The sequence below is a fragment of the Pyrgilauda ruficollis genome, unplaced genomic scaffold (assembly GCF_017590135.1).
Source record: "Pyrgilauda ruficollis isolate IOZ18807 unplaced genomic scaffold, ASM1759013v1 scaffold42, whole genome shotgun sequence".
In the NCBI taxonomy this organism is placed as follows: Eukaryota; Metazoa; Chordata; class Aves; order Passeriformes; family Passeridae; genus Pyrgilauda; species Pyrgilauda ruficollis.
The window spans coordinates 2,310,935-2,338,487 of NW_024525712.1; the positions used below are offsets into that span (position 1 = coordinate 2,310,935).

Consider the following 27,553-nt stretch of genomic DNA (forward strand, 5'->3'; position numbering starts at 1 on the left):
CCGGAGCGGGGTCGGCCGCGGCTCCTCTCCGCACCCGCGGGCGGGGGGGCGCCGGGGCGGCGGCCGCGATTCGCGGGCAGGTGCGCCCGCTCCGAGCCCGCCCCGGCTGGTCCAGCATCCCGCCCGCATCCAAGCGTGTCCTGCCCGGCCCTGCCTCGCCCCAACTTGTTGGCATCGTCGGTCGGCCAGATGTGGATCCGCAGCTGGGAGCGGGGCCGGTATCAGTTCAAGGGATGCAAAGGTTGGGTAATAATTGCAAATGCTGAGCAGCGCGCCGCGCCTGGATGCGCCTGCCAGAGGGGGTTTACACGCGGTGTTAAATAATGTGCGCCGCACACAATGCTGCTGGGAATTCGCGTGTGCATTGTAGGCAGAGCGTTTCTGGGGTATCTATTGTCCGAGTGATACAAAAATTCCTGAAGGCTATTAATCCTGGTATCTTCACAAAATATCAGATTACAAAATAAGATTGGGAAACTAAGGTTTGCCGAGTTTAATCACTGAAGCTGGACCAGAATGTTTGTTATGGGGGAAGTGGTCTAGACCTCCGAAATCTACAGAATTTTTATGTATTTAGGAAGACATAAGAAAAGTAATCTTCATATAAATTTTGTAGCACCAAGAAATTTCATGTTGGGATTTTTTTTTAATGCTTCATTCATGTATGTATGAATGAAACACATCAAAGAAAACAGTCTGTGCTTCAGTAGAGGGAGACTTTGGTGGCTTGCTGTTACAAAATACACCTGACAGGTGAGAGAAGTAACTGGAAATGAAACACAGAGGAAGGAGCATGCCTAGTGAAAGTATTTTGGAAGTGACTGAGTTAGACATTCTTCTTTTTTCTTCCCCCATTCCTCAGCCACTTGTTTGAATGGAAGGATGGTTAAGGATATACATGAAAAAGTACCTTCTAGAAAACTGGTACAACAGGCAAGTTGAAATTGAGCTTGCTGGGATGGAATAGATACTGTGCACCCCTGGCAATGATACCTGTGGCTGGGATCGATGGCACCTCGTGGCTGGGTGCCTCATACCTGCAGGTGGTCAGCTGCTCTTGCCAGGTGCCATGTGGTTATTTCCATAAAATGTGCAGCTTCTACAGGATACTGTAAAACACGTCAGTATTGACCATCTTTTTATGGCATGATGTTGGTGGTGTATAATTTTATACTCATAGCAGTAGTCATAAATGTAATTGTTTATCACATGGTGTGACTACTGCCAAAATTGTTTTAATGTTGTAGGTACGACATTTTGATGATAATGACATTACTTTTTATCAAAGCCTGGAAAACTTCCCTGTATTGAATGTTTTGGAACAGATGCTCCTGTAGAGTCAAGAAGTTTTTATAAAGTACATTTTGAGCTCTGTTGGAGCTCTTGGGAGTAATCACACTGGAGGGTGGCTAGGCATGTAGTTTTAGAAAGTTTGTTGTAAGCGGTTGGAAGTCAGACATACACTGTTTTCAGACTGTACATAATACAGGTCCAGTTGTGTATGAAGGGCTCTGATTGTGACTGGAGTATGAATTGAAGGGCTTCAAAATTTTGCTGCATTGAGGAGTCTATATCTATAAAAAAAACAGATTAAAAAAAGAAAGTTTTTTGCAACCTCAGCTCAAGATTTTATCTTGATAGTAAGTTTGTAATACAGAAAGAATGTGAATTGTGTTCAGTGTAATCAAATCAAAGGGAGTGAAGGAGATAATGAGGTCAGGGAAGAAAAAGAAAGTTCTGATACTCTTTGGTGTGTTTGCTCAGAGATTATGCATGACATTTGGTGATACTATAAGCATATTCAGAATGAAAATGTAGCACTGCTTTGAAAAAATAATAGAAGAATGAAGGTTTTTGTTAGTACTTTGTTTCTACTACTTGCTCCAAATCTGTACTATGACTACAGTCATACCAATATAGCAGTTGCTTGAAATAGGCACTCTGGTATAGTACCAGCACTCAGAACTGCTGGAGATCAGTAGGGGTTTTTTTTCTGCACTCAGTTTCGGTTTTGACCACAATTAGATACTAATCTTTATCCAAAATGTTGATTAAATTGTGATTTAGATTTAAGCCATTACTATCTAATTATCCTGCTAAGGCATATAACTATTGGAAGACAAATTGAGGTACCATGTGTCCATGTTGCCTTACTGGTGCTCAAACAAATGAATGGAGAACCTGCCCTATTTTGCAGTGTATGGAAGTAGAAATTTAAGTTCAAGGTGAAGTTGCTATCTCTAAGATTAATCAATCAGATCCACATCTCTGTGTGAGAGAAATTGATTACTTTTTTTACTTAATGCTTGGCAGAACTAGAGGCAGAGATTTGAGAATGGTGTTGGTTATGTGCTAGTTGGAAGTCAGTGCAAAATATGAAGGGTTAGCTCCATCAGAGCTCCATCATTTGACACATCAGTCTTCTCTATGTGCCCAGCTGTGTAGCAAAAGAAAAGCTTTGTTACTTTAACAATTTGCTAGACTTTTTTTTCTTGGAACTAGAGTACTAGGTAGCTAAAGGAATGGAGAAGAACTTGTTTTCTGCTTCTGTGTGTATCCCCCAACAAGGTATTGTGCAGTAACTTGTTGCTGTGTTAAGATTTCCTTTGTCTCTCATTTTGTCTTGCACCAAGTTAACCTGAAGGACTACTTGGAAAAGTTAATGTGTTCTTTATAGGCTTCTTGGGCCTGTTTTTTCTGTTGTTATTTTCAGTCATTTGATGAGAGAGAAGATGGTGTTCTTTATAGGCTTCTTGGGCCTGTTTTTTCTGTTATTTTCAGTCATTTGATGAGGGAGAAGATCCTCAGTGTCAGCAAGAACCTAGAGCAAACTTACCTTTCTTCTGTATTTTGTAGTAGGAAAAAACCCCCACTGCTTGGGAGTGAAAAGCCTTGTAAAAACTGTTTTTCACATCTTGGAGAATGTAAATTGGCTGCTCAGGAAAGGAAGCATTCTGTCAACAGCTGTGGCACATTAGGTCCTTAGAGTTAATGAATGAGTGAATAAATATTAATGTAGTTCATATTCCTTGTGTCTTTTCAGGGGACAAGGAACAAAAGTAGCCATGTCCTTCCCAACCTGGACTACTTCGCAAGAGAAGTATGGGAAGGTTTACCTTAAAAACTTGGCTGCTGTCACATGTAGCATAATGCATTGAGGTTGCAATTTGAATTATTTTATTGTAGTTACATCTGTCACCTAGCTTATATTTTTCCTGTTTGTTCTCATGTAATATTTCTGCCTCTGCTTCTTTCTTCTTTCTGTAAGGTGAAGCCTGACAAATAATGTGTGGGTCTGTTTCCACTTCTGTCACTGCCTTGCTGATCTTCTATTGACAAATGACTTATCTTGATGTGTCAGCTTACTTGTCATTAAATTGGAAAGATTTAAATTTGCTTTGACAATGATTCTAGGAGTGCAAAGCTTTCTTTTTGGCTTTTTGGTCACTGTGGGGTTGGGGATTTCAGAGAATAATCATTGCTTTCACTTCTTCCACCAGAGGGAGCAAAATTTTTTTACTGAAAATATACAGAAATTGTAGGGGTTATTTGTGCCCTTCATTTGTTGTAGAAATTGGTAACTTATAGTAGAGGAATAGTTGAGCAGGGGAGATAGGAGACTGACTATGACAGTATGTGAACATCAACTTTTTATATGAGTTGTCTAAAAGATTGATGTTGAGATCCTGAAATACAGTCTGAACTTCAGTGATTATCTTCTCGATAAGGAAAGGAAGAATGTGGCTCCAACTACTAACAGCATAGATGTGTGAAGATATGTGGACAGAATAAAATGTCATGCTTATGATTATGCACTTGACTTAAACTCCCGGATGTAAAAATAAGCAGTATTTTTTCACCAGAAGAAAAAAAATTTCTCTACTATTTCCACACTTTTCTTGGTTTTTGATTTTTGTGTTTTTTGTTTGGTTGGTTTTTTTTTCCCCCCCAATCTAGTTTTAGCTTTTATTTGGTCAAGTTTGCTCATTTATGTAGAATAAATACAATTTTCTACGTGGGTGCCATCAATCATCAAAGAATCTAAACTGACTTTTTTTTTTAAGAATAGACAAAGTCTAAAAATCCAAGTCTTCCTAAACATGAATTGCATTAGCCACACAAACTTCCTTCATTTAGTGATCATAAGCCTGCTTGCTGTACCTTTACATAGTTTTCTGCATAGGCTTCCTTGTTATCCAAATTGCTTTCATCATCCCTTAACACACTTGTTTCCACATAAAAGCACTGACCTATGCTGAGCCTGTATTTCACCTTTAAGCCCTCAAGGAGAGTGGGCAGGAATTTTTTTCCCATGTATATATCTATGAAATATTTATTTCTTACATGCATATGATGTAAGAAAGCAATTTAGCAATTTTTTTTCTTTTATTTTGATGCCTTGGAGGTGAGTACAGCTGTAGTTTGGTGAAAAGGCAAGGCTTGGAGAGGGGGTAGGGAATTTTGCTGAGAAGCATTATGTGCCTGATTTGCCTGCAGAGTACATCTGAGTATGTCTCCTAGTTAGTTAGATCTGTTATTTCTCAAAATTTTGAGCATTAGTGATGTCTTCTATCTTAGCGTCTTTAGATGATGATAATCCCTTGTTTTCTGCCAAGTCAACATGAAGTAGCCTCCTGAGGGCTGAAATGTTTTAGTCTGATAAAAACCTTTTTGTCTGAACATGGAATGGATATCAAAATGTTTGCCCTGTTCAGAATTTAGATGGCCTAGCATTTGACTGAAGCATTATCAAAGTAGAAAAAAGAATAAAGTGAAGAGTGTCCCAAGTTTCTTTCTTTCAACATTAGACCCTTGTCTAAGGATCTGTTTGTGGAACGCAGAGCAGCTTGTAACTGATTTTTCATATACAACCCAGGAAATTTATAAGGAACAGGTGTGAGTAAAATGAGCATTCACGGGTGTGTAAAATGCAAACACTGAAGGCAAGGGAGTGGTAGGATAAGCAAATTGTGCCCCTACTTTTGTCCTGTTCTTTCCTTATATGCTGCTAGCAGCAGTCAGGAGAATGAAGGGTGGATGGCAAAACATGGTCTTCTTTGATGATAGAAACTGTAGTGGTAGTGGGTGAAAAAAAGCTGGAAATAAAGTTCTGTTCTTCATTCTGTATGTTCTGTTCTCAGTAATGTTTTGAATTGTTTGGATTTGCTAGCCAGGTTTTTAGTGGTTTCTTAACTTCCCTTTGAGCTCTTGGAAGGGAGGGAGTGTATCATCAGGAGGGTCCTGTTCAGTGACACCTTTCCCAGGTTTTACTGTTTGTGGTTAGGTGTTGACTTACTCAACAAACAGTAGGTAAGGAGTTAACTCTGCAATGAAAAACGTGTAGAGAAGGATGAAATGGTTGGGATAATAGGAAAAATTGACAAGAGAAAGTGACTATCTTGAAGGAAGAGGTGAAATCTGTCATGAACGGGGTTGGAAAAGAGAGAAAACACTGGGTTACAGTGTTAGAAAAGATGGGCTATTTATGAAGTGATAGAAAGATTTAGTGCAAGAAGAAAATAAATCCATGGTATTCAGGTTCATGAATATTGTTGTGAGGATGTGAATTACAGAACTGCTTTAATTCTTTAATATTTACAGAAGCAGCAGTGAATTTTGCTCTCTCGCATGCTTTCATGGAGTGTGTTTTCTTCAGTTTTTTGCGAAGCAGTGGAAAAACTCCAAATATAGTTACACCTAAGGTTTCTACAGTAAACATTTAAACGAAATACTCTTTACCTGAACAGCTTGTAGTCACCTGCTTTGTTTTGTCACATTCTTCTCACATCCTTATGCAAGTCGTTGAGGTTGTGTGTGAACAAGCATCTGTGCTGATGACAGTACAACCCATTTCTGAATCCAGAGTGGGGTACAGGAGTTGCTATGAAAATACTGCAGTTCTGGGATGTTGAAAAGAAATAGTGGAGTGCTCAAAGATCAGTCTAATAAAGGAAAAAAGATTAAGGCATAAGGAAGATAAGAGTCACTTTTTACGGAGTGCGTGGTTACCACTGTGTTGCTTTCTGTTTCTGAAGGGTTTCTGCTGTAAATCCCTTGAACCACAGCTCTTAGATCTTCTCTCTCTGTGGGGCTTTTTCTTGAGTACTGTGCTGACTTTAAGCAAGAGTTCTGAAACAGAATAAAACTGAAATAGATGAGTCCTCTTTATCATTCAGTGGTCCTGACATTTGTTGACTTTTCACTCTTGTTTACCTGTTCCTGTGTTGACCTAATGAAGCCCTGTGATACATCCTTTGCAGACTTGATTACAGAATAATTTCTTCACATTTATTATTTTGACTAATGTGCACTTTTCCTGAGTAACATGTGCCCATTTTTTTTCCTTGTTCCCCTTGAACGAGGGAGTCCAGACTGGACTTTCTCCTGGAAAGTGAGAACAACTACACATAGCGAAGTGAAAACCTGTTTGCTTGATGTGTGCATCTTCGCAGTATTTTTGTTACAAAGAAACTTGATGTAGCTCTTCAGTATGGATATTTTCTTCTTGTTTTGGGAAGTATTTAAAACTCAACATCAGTTGAATCAACATGGCTAGTCTTTTAGCACATAAGTGAACAGATCTGTTTGAGAATTTCAATTTGTCTGCAAATTTAGATAAGTGCTCATTATGCTTACTTGTTTTAAGTGATCATTCTGACAGCTAAGCCATCTTTTGCAAAGGAAAACTTCCCTACCTCTGCTTTTTATTCTAGAATAATATATCCAAAGGTGAAGAAGCTGTTTTGGTTTGGCTGTAGTATTGGGATTTTCTGTAGTTGGGATTTTGGTGTGTTCTTCTATTTTCAGTTGAAGTGACCTAAGCTGCTAAGAAGGTGTACCTATTCTGAAATGTGGCTTTTGAGCATATTGGTTGTATTAGTGCAGTGGTATATTCTATATAGTAATGTCACCTGTACAGATCATTCCTAACCTTTCTGACCTGCCTTTTACCTGAGTAATGCTCTTGATTCTACTGCTTCTTCTCTATCTTACACACACACATAGAAACCCCAAATTATTCCATTGACTAAGCATGTCATTGAAAAATTGGACTGAAGGCCCAGACTAAAATGAATTGGGTTTTGTTCTTTATGGTGGAAAAGCTAGAAAAAAATTTGAGGTCATCACAAATCTGCAGAATTTTAGATGTTCAGTGATGGCTGAGATTTGTAGAAGGTCTACCTGTACAATACATCAGCAAATAATTTTCCGTAATGGAATTGAATATAAAAGGTCAGATAAAATATTTTAATATAAAAGTATAATTCTAAATGTTACTAAATTATTACTAAAAATTTGATTAATTTGAAAAGATGTAACATCTCAAAGTAGTGTCCATTGCTTGTGTGGATTGCTGCATACTGTAGAAGTTTAAAGGGCTGCTGTTGTGCTTGGAGATGAGGCTTGGCTGATCTCATGGGAATGATTGCTGAACTGGGAAAAGCAGGAAGATAACAGACATGGAGGAATACAGACTGTGTTGGCTCATTCAAGGGAGAGTGTAATGAAGCCCTCTCCTATTTTTTTATCTTCCCACGGAGAGCACTGAGAAGCTGTCATTTTAAAGATGGGGAATATTTGTTCTACTTGCTAATTGAACTCACTGTTGTCCTTACCAGATCTGTGCTTTCTGTATAGACAAGAGACTTACTTTCAATATCTGTTCCTTATTTTAAGATGTATTTCAGTTTCTCATATACCAGGGGAATATAATTGTAGTGAAGTAAGATCTTAATTGACAAAACGTCAGTTTCTGGTTGCATTTGAGAAAGATACCTCCCTAGGTGTTGGTTATTTTGCTTTATTTTTAAATGCCTAGGAAAGTGAGTAGCTTATGAAGTTTTTGTAAAATTTCAGACACTGTAGAGGTTCTCTGGGCTTTCAAATAAAAACTTGTCATTCAAATACACATTTGAATACCCTGTATTTATGGATTTCAGAATAGAAATTTTCAGTTCCCCTGGAGTTGCTAGATGGAGCTTAAAGATTAACTAGCAACGAAAGGATAAAAGAATGTAAAAGTATGCACACAGGATGGTAAACATAGCTGGAACTATTGGATAAACAGATAATGAGGAATATAGTGGGGTTTTTTTGACCAAGTTCTATCTCAAGAACTAACAGCTGGTTCCCAAAAAAAGTTCAAGGAAAGGTCACCTGTAATATTGAGGCACTGATTGAGTATGACCACTAGAGACCCCTTTAGACAACCCTGTAGGACCATAAAAGGGCTCCCAAGAGGAGACAGATGCATGCAAATTAGTTCTGGGAAAAATGCTGTTTATGTATTAGCTAGGAAGTACACTGTAAAGAGTATGTATGATCATGATGGAATAAATACCCTGTTATAAAGTTCCACACACATTGATTAGAGAAGATATCCTCTGAAAGTGTCCAGCACTGTAAAAAAGAATGCCTGCTTTCTAATATTTCAGACTGTGTTATTTTCTAGCTGATTTTGTTATCAGTGTACTGCTGATACATGTGACAGAGTAGAGATTTTGAGTTCATCTCATTATGTTCATGTGCACTGTGAGTGTGTGATAAAAAGCCATGGTTTTAAAAGCACAGTAACTGAGTTGGTCTTTGTTTGAAGCTGTGTTTTGCCATCATAATGTCAGGCTGTGGTGTTTTGATGTTGTAAACTCTTTTTCCCTGGTAGTCTGAGATCTGCAATCCTTAACTGGCCAAACCAGTTTTTGCTTAACAGAAGCAGGGAGTTTAGGTCCTTATTGTTTCTGAAGAGAGAAGAAAACAAAACACACAAACAAAAAAACCCAAGCCAGCATTCTTAGTGTGATTTCACCTTTGAACTAAACTCGCATCCTAGATTTTGGATGTTCCCATGAATAAATAGCTTTTTTTGACAACTCATGATCTATAATGGTGACTTCTTAAGAGCCTATCAGAGAGAACACCCTTCAGCCAATATTTTCCTGTCCTTAATGAATTAGTTTTGGTTGTTCTCACTATAAAATGTACATTGATGTTTCATTTTATGTCTTTAGTCATACCGTTTATTTTAGAGTAATTCTGAGAAATGATTAAGTAAGCCTTCTTTGAAAAAGCTTATTGGATTTGATGCTCATTTATTGCACAAACCAGATTACTATTGCCTCCATCATGTTGTTTGTGATGTGCTTCGCTCCCTGTGTGGCATACTTAACAATTACAAAACTGGGAGTTAATACTGGAAATAGAACTACTATTGCTAACCTATGGCATAACTGGATTTGATGTTTTGGACTGAAGCCAACTTGGAAAGAAAACATTCAGGATCTTATGTTAAGTCCTTTCATCTGCCAACAAATTAATGGAAAGATGGAGTGTATGTGTCCAATATTAAAAAGCATTTGCCAGTGATGTTGAGTAACACAAATGGTTAGAGCATGCACTTAAGGAAGTGGCTGGTATTAGAGGGCTGTGCTTGGAGTTTTCATCTGAATAAGTGTCCCTTCACACTGGATACTGTATAAACATTCAGTAATACAGTCTTTGCTACAAAGAACGTTGTGCGTTCTTAATACAAGCATCTCCCATGCTGGTGTGATTTCAAAATAATCACTGCTGCTTATCCTCCATTTCTTCATGTTTCACCCATGAAGCAAGGTTGAGACTTCACAGCAGGAGTGTTAATTAACTATATTTTTGAATAAAAAATACATTTGAAAGCATTTTTGCAAGATGTATGATGCTTTCAGTTGAAAGAGGAGTCTTATTTCTTCCTATCATTCAGAGAAGAAAGGTTCTCTGAACTACTCTGTAGTATCTGTCAACTTTATCAAATACCCTTGCCAGTATCTCTGAACTCATCTTCCTGACATTTCCCAATAAATTGAAGAAAATTACCAAGTGGTTTGATTTTGAGCCTTGTAATGGAATTACTTTTTTCAGTGCGGAAAATGTTATTTCCTTTTTTCCCCCTTTAATATTAGTGCAGCAATTTTGAGGCAGTAGTTGGAAAATTGACATTGGTTTGAAATAAGTCATTCTCACTTTTCAGTTCTTAGCTGTCTGGCATTAAGCAATTATTGGATAATTGTACAAGTTGTTTTTATACTTGAAGAAGGTTAGAAATTAGACAGAAGAATATCCATCCATACTGCTGTCCGGTTGCTGTGGAGAAACATTAACTCCCCTGTATGTTATAACCAACTTCTTGTGAACTCTTGTAGATGTTTTTCATTCCTCAGCTCATTGTTTTTGTGGGAAAGGGAAATAGTTTTGACTTAACTTGGAGCAGGAACAAGAAAATAATGATGTTTAAGGAACAAGGCAGAACCGATGTTTCATTAATTGTGGTAAGGTTTGGCAATTTTTGACAAGTATGTGTCAACAAACATCATGCTTGAAGAGGTTTGTGTTTAAAATGTTTCTGCTAAAATGGCCCTACAGATTTAGAAAAAAACATCAAAGCCTCGGTTTTAAGGTCTTTGTAAGGTGTGTGTGCATTATTCTGTCTTGATCTTCTAGTTCTTGCAAGAACTCATTTTAAAGTGGTTTTGTAGTTGATATTCTATTTCTTTTCCTAAAAAGTATTTTTTTTCTCTAATAGCCATAGATGTTGAAAAGAAGAGCTAGAGGTTGGAGCGGAGGCATGCTGCGTAGTGCACCTTGCTCATTGGCACTGTCAGATACAGGAGGAAGCAGAGGTCATAACTTTGTCTGTGGTAGAATGGAGGGCCAAAAATTACTATAGAGACAAATAATGCTGGTATCGTGCAGCTCAGAAAAACTGAATTCCAGGGGGAAAATGTACCACGGTGTGGCTAAGAGGGGTACTCCTAAATCTCTGTCTGCAGAATTGCTGTATCCACAGGTTCTTGTTGTCTGTAAAGCATCTTGCATCTTAAACTTGTTATTTTAGGCTCTGCACATGATCAGGTAGGCTTCAGTGCTTCTGCTTCTATCTGGGTAATCTTTTTTCAAAGTCTAATTCATCAGCAATAAGAACAGAAGTGTCTTCCTATTTTTCTTCAGGAGTAACTTAGAAAAAATGCACTAAAGAACAAACAGACAAAAATCCACAGAAAAACACAAACCCCCAAACAGAACCCTCGCATCAGCTTTAATTTATCCAAAGTCTTGTATTGAGGCCACGGGCATTAACTGCATTTTAAAGGTTTGAATACTTATTTTTCTTCTTATCGGAGAAAATTTGTTAAAAATGAGAAAATATAGAAGCACCAAGACAAGGTAACTTACCACGAGTTTGTGTGGGTTGTTGGCAGAAAGAGTAAAATGCAACATTCCTGGGTGGTCTTTGGTGCTTCACCTGCTAAACCACTGTTTCTCTTGTGAGGTACTTTGTAAATGTTCTTTGGGTGTCTCTCAGTACCTTGCTGTAGCTGGTAAGCAAAACTTTGTGCCATTGTGTTGCTGCTTTTCAGAGGATTATTAGTAGGCTGTAGAGTGTGGGCCTGTGTGATAAACTGCCATCCAGTTAGGAATGATCTGAATCAATAAAATTCTCTGTCTGCTTTGGCTGCTTTTCTGAATGAGGCAAATGCCTTCTGTGCTGTGAAGTAGCAGGATTCCAGAGGATTCTGCTGCAATTGACTGCAGCAATTGGCTTTTGATACTGAAATATAGCTGATATGAAGAGGAAGCTTAGCCTAAAATCTGAATTAGTAGATAAAATTTGCATATATTAAAATGAGTTTTGTAGAAGAAATAAACTTTTCTTCTGTATTTTGTTTTAATGTGGACTTAAATTTCTGTAGCAATTTATTAAAGATACTGTTGTAAAGTTGGAGACTTCCAGGTCTTCAAATCCAATGTTATACTAGAATTTCCTCTTGATGATGCAAATCCTTGTGACAGTGACCTTTTTCCCTTTTTTGTTCCTTTATGTTAAGAATTGATTCCTTAAATACTTTTTCCTTAGCATTAGCTTTGTTTTTACAAAAGCATGGCATAAATTACATTTTAGTTTTTTAAAATACTAAAATAAATGTCTTTGAAACTTATATACTTTCGGTTGACTTTTGCAGAGGTCATGCAAATGGAGAGTTTCTTATGTAGATAGCTTAATGCAGTTAATGATATAATGGATTTGTATTTTGTGTAGCTACTCCAAATGTTGAAACTGTGAATTTGCGTTCATGTTTTACTATTATGTTTGGCATGAGTTGTGCCTATGAACTGCAGTGCTTGTATGACTAGTTTTGAACCAAAATAGTGGATTTAATTTTGAAATTGCTAGCCTACACATAGCAGGCTCTGTAATAGCTTAGTATGTGTAACACACACTTGCATCATTCATTGCTGAATAACTAGTGGTGATAATTTACATTATAGTTGTATGTTTTTTATTCTTATGTGCACATAACTTTCCATTGCATGTTGCTCTCTCTGTAAGATTTTGAGGTGTTATTCTCATTGGCTGAGCTGTTGGTATCCTGTACCTGAGGAGGAGTAAAAAATTCTGTTTGTTTTCTTATATTTGTGCTAAATTATAACTGCTCAGGGTGAAACTTGCCATTCTACAGCAAGATATTTTGTTTTCCCCCATGAAATCTCATCTTTAAATAGATCTTGGTTCGTTTTTGTTTTTTTTAATTTCTTCTATAAAATTGAAGCTGCTTATTAGAAGACGTTTTGTGATCTCATGGAGGCACATTACAATTAGGTTTGAAGAATGCATCATGTAGCTTTAGGGAACGTGTTGTCTTTGTTCTTTGTGGGTGTTCTGCTCACATCTGACCAAGTCATATAGTATTTAGAAAGTTGTATTTTGCATATACTCACAATGTTATAAGAGCTTGACATAAGTTTTCAAGAGGTACACAATATACAATTCCTGATTGTTAAAATTTGTATATATAACATTTGCCAACAAAATTGCTGCTTGGTTGAGTGCCTGATTTTCATGGACGCTTTCAAGGTGGTGATGTCCAGCTCTGTCCTTGTTCCTGCTCATTTGATGTCTGTTCCTTTTGTATCCTAGACAGTCAGATAATTTGTCACCCTTTCAAGGCAAGCTGTGTATGTGAAGGCAAGTTCTTCATCAGTCTCAGTGTGTGGATACAAAGAAGCTGTCTGTCAATTCCACACTGGTCAGCCTGGCTTCAGATGGGAGATGGAGTTAGGAAAAGGCTGAAAATTGAATTTTGGCATTGTTTACTAAACCAAGTAGTGCAGTACAGAAAGAAGTGTTTCTGTGGGATGAAGTGACTGGCATTTAGGATCCAACATGGGTGCTGTAATAAATTTGGGAAATACTGCTTTTGCCTAGGTTAGTCCATGCACTAATGTTCACTTACCTTTGGAGCAGATATTCTAGTTCAGTTTAGTTCAAAGAAAATCGGGTTTGTGTATCTAGACACCATTACACAGCACTTGCAAAAGCATGTGGAGTGCAGATAACCGGGAGGCTTCAGGAGCCCCCTCTGATCTGAACTAAACCACTGTGGAGATGCACGAATTATCTCGCTGCTGGGGTTGGAAGTGCATGCAATGGAATTTGGGAGCCCAAAGAGTCTGCTTCTCATTCTACTTCTTGTAGTATTGGCAAGGGATGAAACTTCTTTCCATGTGGAAATGAGTACAAGTGGTAGAAATGAGTGCTGTGGACTGAAAGTCACAGGAAAGTTTTGATTTCTTGGTTTTTTAAATTTTTTTTTTTGTTTTGATTTTTTTTTTGGTAGAAATTCTGTGTTTTCTTTTAAAATATAAGTAGTAAAGTATTCAAGATGTTTACCAAGGGAATGTATAACCTGTGATAGCAGATGTTCAAAAGTCAGAATAAGTGTCAGATGAAGATTACTCCTGTGACTCTAACACTGCCCAGCAGTGCTCACAAACTCTTCCATATGACCTCCTTTATTTGGAAGACAAGTCAGTAGTAAACCAGAGGGTTTTTGTGAACTGGAGAAAAAATAGGGAAAAAATTAGATTGTAGTGATGACTTTAAATTTTGCTTGTATTTTGAGATACTTTGGGCCTGATTTATAGGCATGCTGGATAATCAGAATAGCAGCTGAATTTATATTTTCAAAACACAGTTCCAGTTAAAGTTCTGTTAAACGTATTGACTGAAAAACTAGACACTGAGTGCCTGAAATTGAGCAATCAAAGTTAGTGGGCATTTATTTTACCCTTTGGGCTTTCATAATTTTTGTGGTATTCATTCACCTTTAGAATAGGAATACTGATCTTATGAAATTATTGCAAAGTTTACATTTATTGTATGTAGTCTTACCATGTTACGGACAGAGCTGCATAAAATGTGGAGTTCTTATATTCAGTGTAGAATGCAGATGGTAGGCATTTAATGGGTCACAGGATGAGGGTAAAAACTGGGCAATTATCCATTTGCTGAATGAATCAGAAATACTGCTGGGGAAAATAGAATAAAGCAGCAGAAAGAATATAGTCAGAAGTAGGTGTGTATAAAAGCTAAACTCAAGTTGCATGGCTTTCAAACCTTAACTGCTTCATGGCTTGGTTTCACATATATGTATTTAAAGCTTTGGGAGCTTTACAAGTTCTGCAGAACTCTTGGTGCTTTGTAATCTGCATTTTGGTGCACTGAGACAAGGATAAGAATGGGATTGGTAAGAGTAGAGAAGAAATGCAGGGTGGTGTGTGACTATTGTGGTGATGCCTTAGATTTTCAAGTATTGTATATGTTTGTGCACTTTTTGGAAAGAGCAGTTGAAAAATACCCACTGGCAGTTTTGGATGCCTTTGTGAGGAAGGCTTTTGGAAAAGGTTTGTGCTGCTTGGGTCATTTAGTTTCGTGTTCCAAAAAACTGACATAATAAATTCACGTCCCTGGAAGTTGGCTTGTGGGGTTGTTCTTAAGGTATATTATCTTGCATTTTATTGCTATTCTTGAAATATTCTTGGGGAAGGTGTTTAGGTGTTTTTTTTTTTATGGGGTTTTGTTTGTTTGTTTCTTAATTAGTGACATACTGTTTTTCAGATACAGATTTGATCATTAGAGTAAGCAGCTAAACCAAGAGCAAGTGCCCAAGAAAGGTGCCCCCTTTTCACTCCCTACCTGCTGAATCCTTCGTCAGGTTTGCTCTTGGTGTTTTGTGTGAGGATTTTACTCATTCCTAAACCTTCAGGCTCATTCTGAATTGTGAGATTCAAGGTTGTTGTTTTTTTAGTGTCTGCTCCTATAGAGTTGGTGATACAGATCAGAAATGCTAAGCACTTTACCCTTTTCATAGTAGTAGTAGGAGCCGGATGATGACTTTTCCTTTTTCCCTGGGTCTTGCTAGCTTGCTTTTAGTGGTAATCTGAAAAAGGAGGACACTGTGTGATACCAGTTGGTAAATTATCTACATTGCAGTCAAAGCACTAATGTCTGAGCATTCAGTAAAACCAGCCATGCAGGTGTGTCCATTTCAGGACAGGTATTCATGCTCTTCCCTCTGTCTCTTTGCCTCAGCTTCACTACATATCTGTGAATGTGCAGCCTTCTCTGTCTCCCTCCCCTTCTAGTCTGTCTAGGATGTGAGTTCTTTGGGTCAGAAACATGCTTTGTGGGTTACATAGCATAATTTCTGTAAGAAATATTCATACAAATGTTGATCCTGAATTAATTTTTTTTTGTTTTCATTTTTCTTTCTTGTCCTCTTTTCTAAAACATGATCAGTTTGTTTCCCTTTCATGTGACTGTTTTGTATAAAACTTCTCCACTAAATCCATAGAATCATCTTGGGTAATAAACCTCCCTCTGTTTCATTTGCATCATTGCTTATAAAGGAGAGAAAACAGGTCAAGTTATGCCCTGAAAGGATATCTCCTCATTTATTTAGGATTTTTTGAATACTGTTAAAAGCATAATAGAAATGTGGTAGTAAGAGAACGGATGGAAAAGTGTACGTGACAGTTTAAAGAACAGTTTAATTTAGGGAGCTGCACCTATTAAAAAGCACAGCCCTCCCTTTTGACTCTCTTTCCCTGCTAGCACTTAATGCTTTAACTTGGTGTTACAGGTTTTGGAGCGGTTCAGTTGTTACAAGAATGAGAGTTCTGTAGTTGTTGTTTTAATTGCTACTTTAAAAATGCCCATGTTTGCATACTCTGACCCTTACCTATTATGGCCTGAAACTTGGCAGAAAAATGTTTAAGGAATGGACAAGGTGAATTATGGTACTGCAAGTGTGCACTGTGTTGCTGCAAACATCAATATTAGGCTTGCTGTCAGGAACATAAAAATGGTATTGTCATTGTACCCTGTGGTGTTAAGATTAAGTATGTATTTCAGCTAAGAGTCTAAAACACTGTTGTGCAGAGGACCAGTGAAGCATGCAGGATGTACAAGTTTATTTTATTGAAGTGCTCAGAACCTGAAGCAGTGGTTCCCAAGCTGTTGCTTGTGATGACTTGGGATGCCACTGTTAGACATGGAAAATTGTTAGGCAGTTTTCGGTGTGAGTAAAAAATAAAACTATGAAGTGAGAAATGTTTCTTTCTAAAAGTCTAAAAACTTTCTAAATAAAGTAATTTATCCAGCTTTTTGTAGCTTAAGCTACTTTTGGTAGTGGTTACTGTATTTGAGGAATTTCTTTCTTTATTGTTCCTTACTGTTGCATTTTTTTCAGGCCATAACCAGAACAATTCTTTTTACTCACTGGTTTAGTTTTATTCAATTCCGCTTTTGCTTTCAGCGCCCTAATGTCTTTAAATATTTAATATACAAGGAATTTTCTATCTTCTAGAATAAACGGCCTGAAGGGAGGAAGAATTTGTGAACCTATCCTACTTGAATGTACAAGAAGAAAATGCAGTGTGCAATCAAGCTGTTTATCTGATTACATAGCACTGAAATGCACTTCATTGAGCCCTGCTTCTGCACAGGCTACTGAAGTGATCTGTCAGTGATTTTTGGAGCTGATACGTAGCTTTGAGTCCTGCTCACTTAAAAAACCAAATAAAACTACGGCTCAGATCTTCACATTACTGGGAGAGTAGGGGTGATTTAATGGTTGATAGTGGTTCGGTATTCAGAAAATCTACAGCAAAAGATGTAATTTTCTTTTCTTGATTTAAGCACATAGTGCTTAATGTGTTCAATGCATCTTTTCCTCTGAGCTGCTCGGGGGAGCACTGGTTTGTGCTTTGGCCAGGGAGGAACTCGTGGGAGAAGCTCTTAGACATGTCATGGTAAAAGCCAAGGCAAAGCTACGGGTTCTGCAAATGGCTAAAAATGTGTGGATATTTCTGTTAATTTTTAATACACACTTGTGTGAGTTCTTCTTTCTTTTCTTTTTTTATGCAGGTCAACTTTGTAGTGTGCCAACTGTTTGCCTTGCTTGCGGCAATTTGGTTTCGAACATACCTTCATTCAAGCAAAACTAGCCCATTTATAAGACATGTTGTTGCAACACTCTTGGGCCTTTATCTTGCACTTTTTTGTTTTGGATGGTAAGTTGCACTTAAATTCATTTTTCAGGAACTTCTCAGTTTTTATTTCTGTGTTACAAAGAACCTTATTGCCTAATTATGTGGGGTTTTTAGCTGCTGCAAATGTACAGCAATCAGCTTAAATATTCTGATGAGGTGCACAAATTTGGAAAAGTCATCTGTTTGCAAACTGGTAACTACCATACTGGCTGCCTGTGGTTTTGGGAAGATGAAGCAGATGCAGTTTGTTTAACTTCTACAGCTTTTTTTCTGTAAACTTGCTGGAGAAGTATTCTCTTGAGGCACAGCACAGATGTGGTGACTAGGATAATTCCCCATAAAATACTCATGACATGAGATAACTCAGTGTCTTTTTCTGAATGTTGAATATAATGTGACTTTTTAAAGGAAGAGTTGCTGGAACTGTAAAGCATATCTAATGACACTCTAGTAGTATAAAACACTTGGAAAAGAGCTGGCTTTGACTTCAGACTGTTTCATGGTTTCTTTTTTAATGATTTGGGGGGAAGATGTGATTGTTTTTCAAACGCATATTTTGTGTAACTGCTGTTTGCATATCTTGATCTTTTCACAGTGCAGCAAGACAGAATGCTAGTCAAGTTAGAAAAGGGTATTCATTTAGTTTGGTTAATTTTTTTTCTTCAAAAAATAGTTTACTAAATGGCTCACATCTTCCCAAGATGATTTGAGTGCCAGTTTAATTTCATTGCATTGTAAACAAGGTGCTTACTTAGCTTCAAGTGTATAAAGGACTTATTTATGCTGACTATTATAGAGCATGACTGAACTAGGGGGAATTCATCAAGCTGTTGTGCAGGTGGGAAGCTGCACACAGTGTGTGTGTGCATCTGTCTCTGCACATGCAGAGTGTGTTGGCCTCTACACTGGCATGTTGCAGAGCTCTCCCAACATTAATTGATATATCTTGTTTTTAAACTTTAGGAAAGGAGATCAGTAACCTTTATTCTTTAGATTTACGTGCCTGATGTACTTTCATATGAAACTCTACTACTCCAATCCATTTCTTAAATTTGTGGCCATGGTATTCTGCTTTGAGAGAATAATCTGAATTTAAAAACTTCCAGGTTTAACACCACAGACAAAGAGGAGGATATGGGAGATAGAAGGTACTATGTGAGGATTTTTTTGAGAGCTGTGTAGGCTTAGAAGCACATTGTTTCCATTACTTTAGAAGCAGAAATCATAAATTGTAACTTGTAATTGGAAAGGGTTACTAATATATTCATATATGAATTTTGGGTATGGGAGATTTTGGAAAGAAACAACCTCTACTCCCAACAGACATAAATAAAAAATTGTGGAAGCATCTCACTGGCAATATGCCCAGGAAAAAAAAGGAAGATGCTTTCCTTTTAAGAGATTTATTTCTATTTTGCAGTTACTGAGCTAAAAACTATTTTAAAATTACTAAAAGAACATAATTTGAGATGTTGAAAGTACACACTCTTTAGAAATTGGTACTTCTGCCGGTGCTTTTTCCTTTTGGTTAAGTACATGTTATACAAGCAGGTTTTTTGAGGGTTTTGATTTTTTTGGTTCCCCCTTTCCAAGAAATCAAATATGCATACAGGTTACAAGTCTCTGATACATCTTCAGTGACTCTTGGTTTGTGCTCTAACATGACTTATAAACACATATAACAAGAAGGAAACTGTTACTGTTTTGTTATAGAGTGTTACTAGTGAATGTAGTAACTTGTAGATAAGATCATGCAAATTTAAGTGTGGGAAGTAGTTTGTAATCTGCACCTTTTAAAGGGCATTTAGCAGTAGTTATGTTGTCATCTTCAAGTATGTTAGTTTTCAGTCGCTTTTGTGAAACTTTTGATGATGGTAGAGGAAAGGAAGAGAAGCGATAATTCCCTTGGCATTATAGCAAATAGCATAAAAGGCCCAGAACATGTACCCTTCGTATGTAGTAAAAAATCACTGTTCTCTGTGGTATCTCAATATATCCCTTTGAATGTTTGAATCAAAGAACATATTGCTATTGTTAACAGCTCTGAAATAGAAATGTTTTCAGTGACTGTAATCCCGGTATGGTACTCCATGTCAATCCACACTTTCTTAGGCTTTGATATCTTAGTCTCCTTTCTCTATATAAGAACAAACCTCTTAAGTTTTTTTCATTTCACTAATGCCTGTCTTTGCTATACAATATTGCTAATATTTGGCAGATAAGTAAAGGAAATAAATACTTTTTAAATCAACAATTACTGTTTTAAAATGCACACTTGAATTTTAGGTAGTCCTATCCTAAGTCAGACTAGCTAGAAGTGAAGCATGAGAGCATGTACAGATTGCATCTTCTGTAAAAAGTCAAGATTTTTCAAGGTTAATTAATGTCCAAGTGACTTGTTTTGCCTCAGTTCCTCAGGTGTAGAATGAAGGATTTTAGTTGGATACAACTGGTTTTCTTTTTGAAAATCTTTGAAGTAATTTCGTTGTGAGTAGAGGAGGAGTGAAATTAGGAAATTGTTAGTGATAAGCTGAAAAAAACAGCATCACTGTAGGAAAATAATAGCTGCTTTTTTAGCCTGCTTTTCATGGGGGAAAAAAATCCCCAAATTAGATGAGTTGTGTCACTTGAGCATGTGTACATGTGGTACTGAGGCACTTAAGGTACCAGAATGAAAAAAACCCCAAGTTACTGAAGATGAGCTCTTTTCCCCATTCACTGGCTCTGCTTTGATAGCAGTGCTCTACAGCTTACTGAAGTGGAACTCCTTCAAAGGCCAAAGCAAACTCCCAAAGCAGTGGTGTTGGAATAGCTGTGGTGGTAAGCTGTGGAAAACAAGAGGAGCTTAGAGCACCTTTGTGAAATAAATCTGTGGCTTGTTGGTGTACAGGGCTTTTTTTTGGTGTGTTTTTTGTGACCATCACCACCATCCCTTTAAAAGTTACTGACAACCTGGGACTGGTTGAACACAGTCACTGTTTCTGTTGAGTGGGAAATCTTACAGTGTTGTGTCTGAAATATCTATTGCTATAAATGGGTAGAAAGATGAATATGGAAATTAAACCACAAAACTTTCATGTTGTTTACAGGTATTTACTCAGGAAATAATGCCAAATGGAAGTATTATGAGACATGTTCTTTGTATTTTAAGAAGTAGCAGCATTTGCAATATCCTAGATTGAGCTGGAGCACTCTAGCTAGGTGTCTGGTTTTTGTTCATTACTGCTCTCTGTGCTATGCTAAAGGGAGAAGTTCTCAGCAGAAGGAAGGGTAGCAGAAAACCTAAATAGACTAAAAGGGAGTTTTCCTTTGGGAGCAGTGGTGGCTTTAAACTTTGAACCTCTTTAATTTCACAATAAATGCATGCAGTTGATTGTCATTAAAGAAAATGCTATGAGGGTTTACTTTTTTTTCCCCCTAGGTATGCCTTACATTTTGTTATACAAAGTGGAATTTCCTACTATATCATGATCATAATAGGAGTGGAAAATATGCACAAGTAAGTTTCCATTTATTTTCCTTTGCCTTTACAAGAATGCTACTGTTGAGGGGGTTTTTTGTAATTGTGCATATATACCATAATCCTGGTTGTATCATAACATTTCAATATTTGAATTCTCTAACCGTGATTTTGTTTTCAGGTGAGAAGATGGCTTATTTGGGAATTTTTGCCAGATTTTTAAAATAGCTAAAGCTCATTAAAATAATACCCCACTGAGACATATTTTATGTTTACGTATTCTTATTTTTTCATCATTGCTTAATCTTAAGTATTTCTGGGTGTTGACAAATGAAAAACGTAGTTTGAAAACAGCCAGTGCTAGTATATGGAAGATGTCTGAACAGAAGGCAATTTGTATGAAAAATTTCTCTAGGAGCTAAGTGCTTATAATTCCTTTTTAAAAATATCAGTATGAATGCTATCTTAGGTTAAGAATACATTTATAAAACACATATGGCATTATTTTAAGTTTGAATGCTTGATTATATTAGCAGTAGCTGAATCCATATAGAAAAACACTTGTTTCTCTTTTTCCGTCGTTCTTAAAAGCAGGGAAGACATTTATTACTATATGCATATGTTTCACTATTCCAGTAGCCTAGAGATCAGAAACAAGTTAGGTTCCCACTGTGTTAATTCCTGCATAAATGTTTAGTAAAGTAGCAAATCCTTGCTTGAATAGGTTCCTGAAGTATGTGAGCCTGTGAGAAAAATGCTGGTAGAAAAAACAAAGAGGAAAATTGTTTTACACAGAAAGAACAAAGCCAGGGCAGCCTTAGTTCATGATCCTACCTGTTAGAATACTCTGCTGAATTTTACTGTGATAGAGAATGTAATTTTATTGTCTTTTAAAATATCCCATGTTAGGCTGTTATGTTCAGGATTTTCTTCAAAGGCTCATGTATTCAAACTACTGTGGATGTGAGAGAACCTCATTTGGTCGGATAGCTGGTTTATAGACAAACAGCTTCTTTGATTACTGGTGGTTGTAAAGCAGCTTGTTCATGTAAATTTCTCTTTAGACATTCAACACTGTAAGTTATAACTTATGTTACTTAATGTTCTAAAAGAAATTATTAATGTGGATAAATGCAGCAAAGGGAGGTGCCTCTCAGGAACACTCTGGTCTTTACCATAACAAGGTACATAGGTTTCTCAGAAATGGAAATCCAGCAGTGCTTTACATTCCTAATAGTGTGAGACAGGTAGGCAGATTTCCTGCACTGTGGCAAGGGAACACTAATTCCTGATCCTCCTAATTCATACCAGCTGGTTTAACTGCGTGGCCTGATCTGCTGAGATGTTGGCTGTGTTATACACAGCTGTTACTGCACAGCTGGGAGGGGAAACCTAGATTTGATTACAGAGCTTATATTGCTTTGTCACCATATGAATTAATCTGCCATTGGATGAAACTAAAAAGCTCTTCTTTCAGTGGAAGAAAAAAATGTACGAGTCATTTGTTACTTTAAACTGTGGACAATGTGTGGGTGCTGTATGGCAAGCTCCAGGAGCCACTTCTAGTAGGTGATACAGGCAAGACTACACAAGGTTTGCTCCTTCCACTGCTGGAGTATCTCAGAAATGATGATGCCTGTACCTAAGGAATGCACCAGGTACACTTAATTTTCTGTCAGGAAAATGCCACTTACAGCTTTCTATTTCTGAATAGAAACCAATGTGAATTACTCCTCTCCCTACCTAAGTGTTTGTCCTCAGGCTGTGAATGTGTCTCATGGTGCCCAGGGGAGACTGAAGGTTAAGTACTGTACAGCAGAGTGCAGCTGGTACCAGCTGGCCTCAGGACTGGAGAGTGTCCATGCTTTAGTGGGGATGTGTGTACAACTGATCATAGCCCCAGGTTTGGGATTTAGTTTTTGTATGATAGAGGGGCCCATTGGCTGGCAGTCCTGTTTAGAGGTTACCTGCATTGTTCAATGAGCATCTTAACCTCTGAATTAAACTTCAAATACCTGTCTGTGATGTAATTATGGATTCAAGTGGATTGGAAAAACACTTGTGTATTGTAGAAATCATATTTGTCTATTATCTAAATTTATTCACTGACCTAAGTTTCCTTCTTTTCCCTGCCCTGCTGGCTGTCCTGCAGATTTGATGAATGTACGGATAGGAAAAACATTATTCCTCTCCCTGCTGCTTTCCTTACCTGCTAACACAGATCCTCAGGGTCTCCAGCCTCTCTAAAAATTGCTTAAACAAGTAAGAGACAACTGCATTTTTTTAAATGCTATCAGTTCAGTTGCTGTGCACTGGTTATACAGGCTTCCTTTCCCTCTGAAACAAGGAGAGATTTTTGATAAATTTTTGCATTCTCCAACGCACTTTAACATGTCATGGTAGCTGTTATGTCTGCTATTCTGTGGTTCTGTTTGTTTTGATGGACATCCAGTTCTTTGTACTGTTCCTATGCCCATGTATGCGAGCTGTTTGAGCATGCTACTGTAAAGAGATATTTGAATTTAAGTAAAGAAATTGGTTGTAAGTGGTCTGGTATCTGTGGAGGTGCTTCCTGGCCATACCTTTCTTGGAATTTTGGAATGTTACTCTTCAGTAAGTTCCCTGACTCTCCAAGCTAGAGCCAGGACTGAGGGGGAGGCTCCCCTTTGCCTTCACTCCTTTCTGTGGGGTTGACAAACAATAGGAGATGTGGCAAAAGAGATGTGGTGGAGATTTGATTGTTTTATCTTAAAAACCTCAGATTAGAGCCAAATAAATCTTGACCATCTGAGTAAACTGATTCCTTTGGCTCGTTAATTGTGGCAATTAATTTGCCAGTCGGGGGTTTAATGATGCTGAATGTTGTGATTTTTCTGATGCTTAACTAGAAATCAGACTTGTATTCTGAAGATTGTGGATGGAAACACTGAATAGCACCAGGCAGTGATTTTCTGTATGTTGGAGATTTGATGATAACAAAAATAACCATGTAAATGGATTGTAAATGGTCTATCTTCAATTGAAAAATAAGCACTTGTTGAGGTTAAGAGCTGTGAAGGAATTTCCTAGTGATCCTTGTGAATTTCTTCTAGAAGTATTTGCTTTAAGTAGCTATTACAAGTTCATCCACTTTGATAACTTCCTGTAACACTCCAGGTTAAGCCTGAATATAACTCAATGCATGAGTTCAAACAGTGAATATATAAGTTGAAAAAAAAAACTTGATATATTATCCTTCCTAAAATTGGAGTGTTTGAATGGAAAGGCCTTTAATGAGTGTGTATTTTGCAATGACAGGAATGGAGTGAAAAGAGAACTACAATTTCCTTACCTGTAGTGCCTATCACTTTTTGTACTTTTAAATAAAGATTAAATACACTTATTTAATCTTGGGGGAGGTATGTGTGTCCCTATGGAGGTATAGGGAGAAAGAAGGATAGGAATCATCTAGTATCTGCAGATTTGTAAAGGTTGGTACTTAAGTAGAGAGGCTGAAAAAGATAATGCATGGGCATTTTTAAAGTGTTGTAGCCTTCTCAGTTGGTTTGGTACAAAAAAGACATATGCTGCCTTAATGCAACTAGGAAAAAATCTGATTATACGCTTTGTATTTCCAGAGAGAAGAGTCTAAATTAGTCTTTTTCTTAATCCCCACCTCCTTTTTAAAGTTTATTGCATTTTATGTTTGATTTCTGATGTTACTCAAAAGAACAGAGTTCTCAAAAGAACAGGGTTTTTAAATAGTGCCATTGACGTATAAAACCTCTTTTACCACTCTTGCAAACTCAGGTGAAAAAATAAATTTGGACTTCTGTTGTAGGAAGTAGCTGTGTTTCATTGAGTACTGATGTTTACCTGAAGGAGGGTTCCCCTACTCTGTACACTGTGTGCTTCTGCAAGCACGTGGAGGACAGCCCTGGCTTGGAAGGAACAGTAGTGTAAAATTGCCTGGGTGTGTTAGAAATCTGTTGGGATGGAGTAGCTTTGGCTTGCATATAGATTTTTTTTAAATCTTTGTGCACAGTAGTGTAAAATTGCCTGGGTGTGTTAGAAATCTCTTGGGATGGAGTAGCTTTTTGGCTTGCATATGGACTTTTTTAAAAATCTTTGTGTTTGAAGTGAAGCTGAGCACAATCAGTCAATCAAAACAAAGTTGATAAAGTTGTGGTTTGGGGCTCTGTATTTGTTTGGTAATCTCTGTAGCATCTATACAGATACTTCTTCAAGGCACGTTACTCTGCCTGTCATGCTGCCAAGCAACTTGACTGTTAGCAAATGAGCTCTGAGTCATGGTATCATTGCTGCATGGTTTATGACCTCAACAAACTATTGGTGTCAAATAAATCAGGCTCCCTACAAAATGAAGTGGCAGAATAAATTGTACCTAGAAGAGTTCAGTGAAAGCTATGTTCTTCTTCAGCTCCTGGCAAAGACAGCCACTATTAAGAGTTGATTAAAAATTCTGGTTGCATGGCATTGACTGAATTGAGACAGTGGTGTTTGGAATAAAGAGATTATGTGCAAGGGTACCATATATATATTACAGTAAATTTTCTTCTCTAAGAGCATAATTATCCATGTTTTTTCATTCTTCGGTGAAATTTCTTGCATTTGAGACAAATTTCACTTGACTAATTATGACAAGCTCAGCAAACAATAATTTCATTGTTCTTAATGAAACTTCTGGCTGTAAGTTAGGCAAGTCAGTTTTGCCTGCAGAACTGCAGGTGATGGTGTATGGAGTGTCTGAGTTGGAGCTAAAAGATCATGACACCTGATACCAATGCAGTGCAAACCAAAAAATTCTGTTTGTGGGCTGTTGTTTTTTCTTCCTGTAAGGGAGTTTGGATGTAAATCAAAAGCATTGCTATTTAAGAAATACAAACATCTTAATTTTAAAATCCAGTGTCTCAATGAAAGATGTTAAGTTTCATATGGCTTTTAAAGCTGATCAGTTTTGCAGATCAAATGTCTTTACTGGAAGTTAAAGATAAGGTAACAGAATCATGGAATAGCTGTGGAAGTGTTTCTGACTCCCACCCTGCGTGCTCAAAGCAGGATCAGCTGGAGCAGGTTGCTCTGTGAAACCCAAGTCTTCCTTAGTACAGTCATGATCCTGCATGGTTCCAGTTGTCATAAGCATGCTAGCCATTTCCTTTTGGTGTCTTGCTTCAATGTTTATTATAGCTTAAAATTTATTTGAGGTGACTTCATGCAGCTTAGTTTTCCCGTCTGATCTGAACTTGCACAAAAGCTTTTTTTGTGCTTTAATTTTCTCTCACCCAGTAATTGTCCAGATTTGGTATTACTAACTTAAATTGATCAGGCTCATTTCAACTTAAAATGAAGTAAACCAGCTGTACTTGAGACAGTTAATTTTATAGGAGGAGGCAATATTAGGCAACAAGTAGTAGCATGTCAGTCTTTCCTTTTTTGTAAGAGGTAGTATCAAAAATAAAAAGAGGGGTGAGGGCAAAACACATGAAACAAAGGCTATGCCAAGAAGTACAGAAGTCTTATATCTTGAAGTCAGGAGAAACGGGAAAGCCTGGCTGAGTAATGAAGGTATGTCAGAGGAGTATTTGACACTGCAAGTTGGTTTTACTTTGAATGAACTTTTCAGTTATATTCGAAAACAAATGTTCTTCCAGTTTTTAACCAAGAAATCCCTTCTTTTCTTCTTGACAAAGATGGTGAAGGATCTTGAGGAGAAGCTGTATGAGGAGTGGCTGAGGTCACTTGGTCTGTTCAGCCTGGAGAGGAGGAGACTGAGGGGGAACCTCACTGCAGTGACAACTTCCTTGTGAGAGGAGGAGACCCCGATCTCTTCTCTGTGGTGACCAGTGACAGGAGCTGAGAGAATCACCTGAAGTTGTGTCAGGGAAGTTTAGGTTGGATATTAGGAAAAGGTTTTTCACCTAGAGGGTGGTTGGGCACTGGAAGAGCTTCCCAGGGAAGTGGTCACAGCACCAGCCTGCCAGAGCTGAAGAAGTGTTTGGACAATGCTCTTGGGCACAGGGTGTGACTCTTGGGGTTGGTGCTGTGCAGGGCTGGGAGTGAGAATCTGTGACCCTTCTGGATCCCTTTCAACTCACCATATTCTGTGATGCTATGAGAAGATACGCAGTTGATTTACTTGTACTCCCATCATTATGGACAAATTGGATTTCATGCACGTAGCCCTCCTGAAAGCAATTTCCTTATGTATTGGTTGGCATAATTTTTAATTGAGAAGCTTAGTGCTTTAGAACAGTAAATTTCAAGCTTTCTATTTAAAAGTTGCATTGAATTATGTTGGAAGAGAAATAGGTAAATAAAAGATAGGAATCACAGTACGGTTTAAATTTACTGTACAATTTACAGTACCTATCTTAAATTTGAATCTTCAGTGTTCTATTTTCTGGGAAATTTTAGGTATGTGAGAAGTGTTTGGACAATGCTTGTGTTTAACAGGTTTGTTGTGTGTTTACATTTGGCAAGAAGATGCAAGTACCTTAGACAATGTAGCATGGAGTTCATTTTCAAAACTGGATAATACTGAAATAAAAAATACTTAGTATAGCCAAGTGCTAAGCGGTACTTGCAGTCATTACTCATCACAGGCACAACAGGAACTGTGAAGTCAGTAGGCTTGCAAAAGGAAGCTCTGGGTAATTTGGTGTATGATTACTTAGAGTGAATAATCTGTTTTATTAATAGATCATACCACATGGAAATGCACAATGCATA

The 27,553-nt window shown here is 37.6% G+C and overlaps 1 protein-coding gene across 1 annotated transcript in view; it reads left to right on the forward strand.

Annotated features, from left to right (window-relative positions):
- The window catches only part of MBOAT2 (membrane bound O-acyltransferase domain containing 2), an 87,350-nt gene that overhangs the window by 486 nt on the left and 59,311 nt on the right, over nt 1-27,553 (forward strand). The window contains exons 2-3 of the mRNA XM_041477923.1: nt 17,240-17,385; nt 20,786-20,863. Of these exons, the coding sequence (XP_041333857.1) occupies nt 17,240-17,385; nt 20,786-20,863 (224 nt within the window). The remainder of the gene's footprint in view (nt 1-17,239; nt 17,386-20,785; nt 20,864-27,553) is intronic.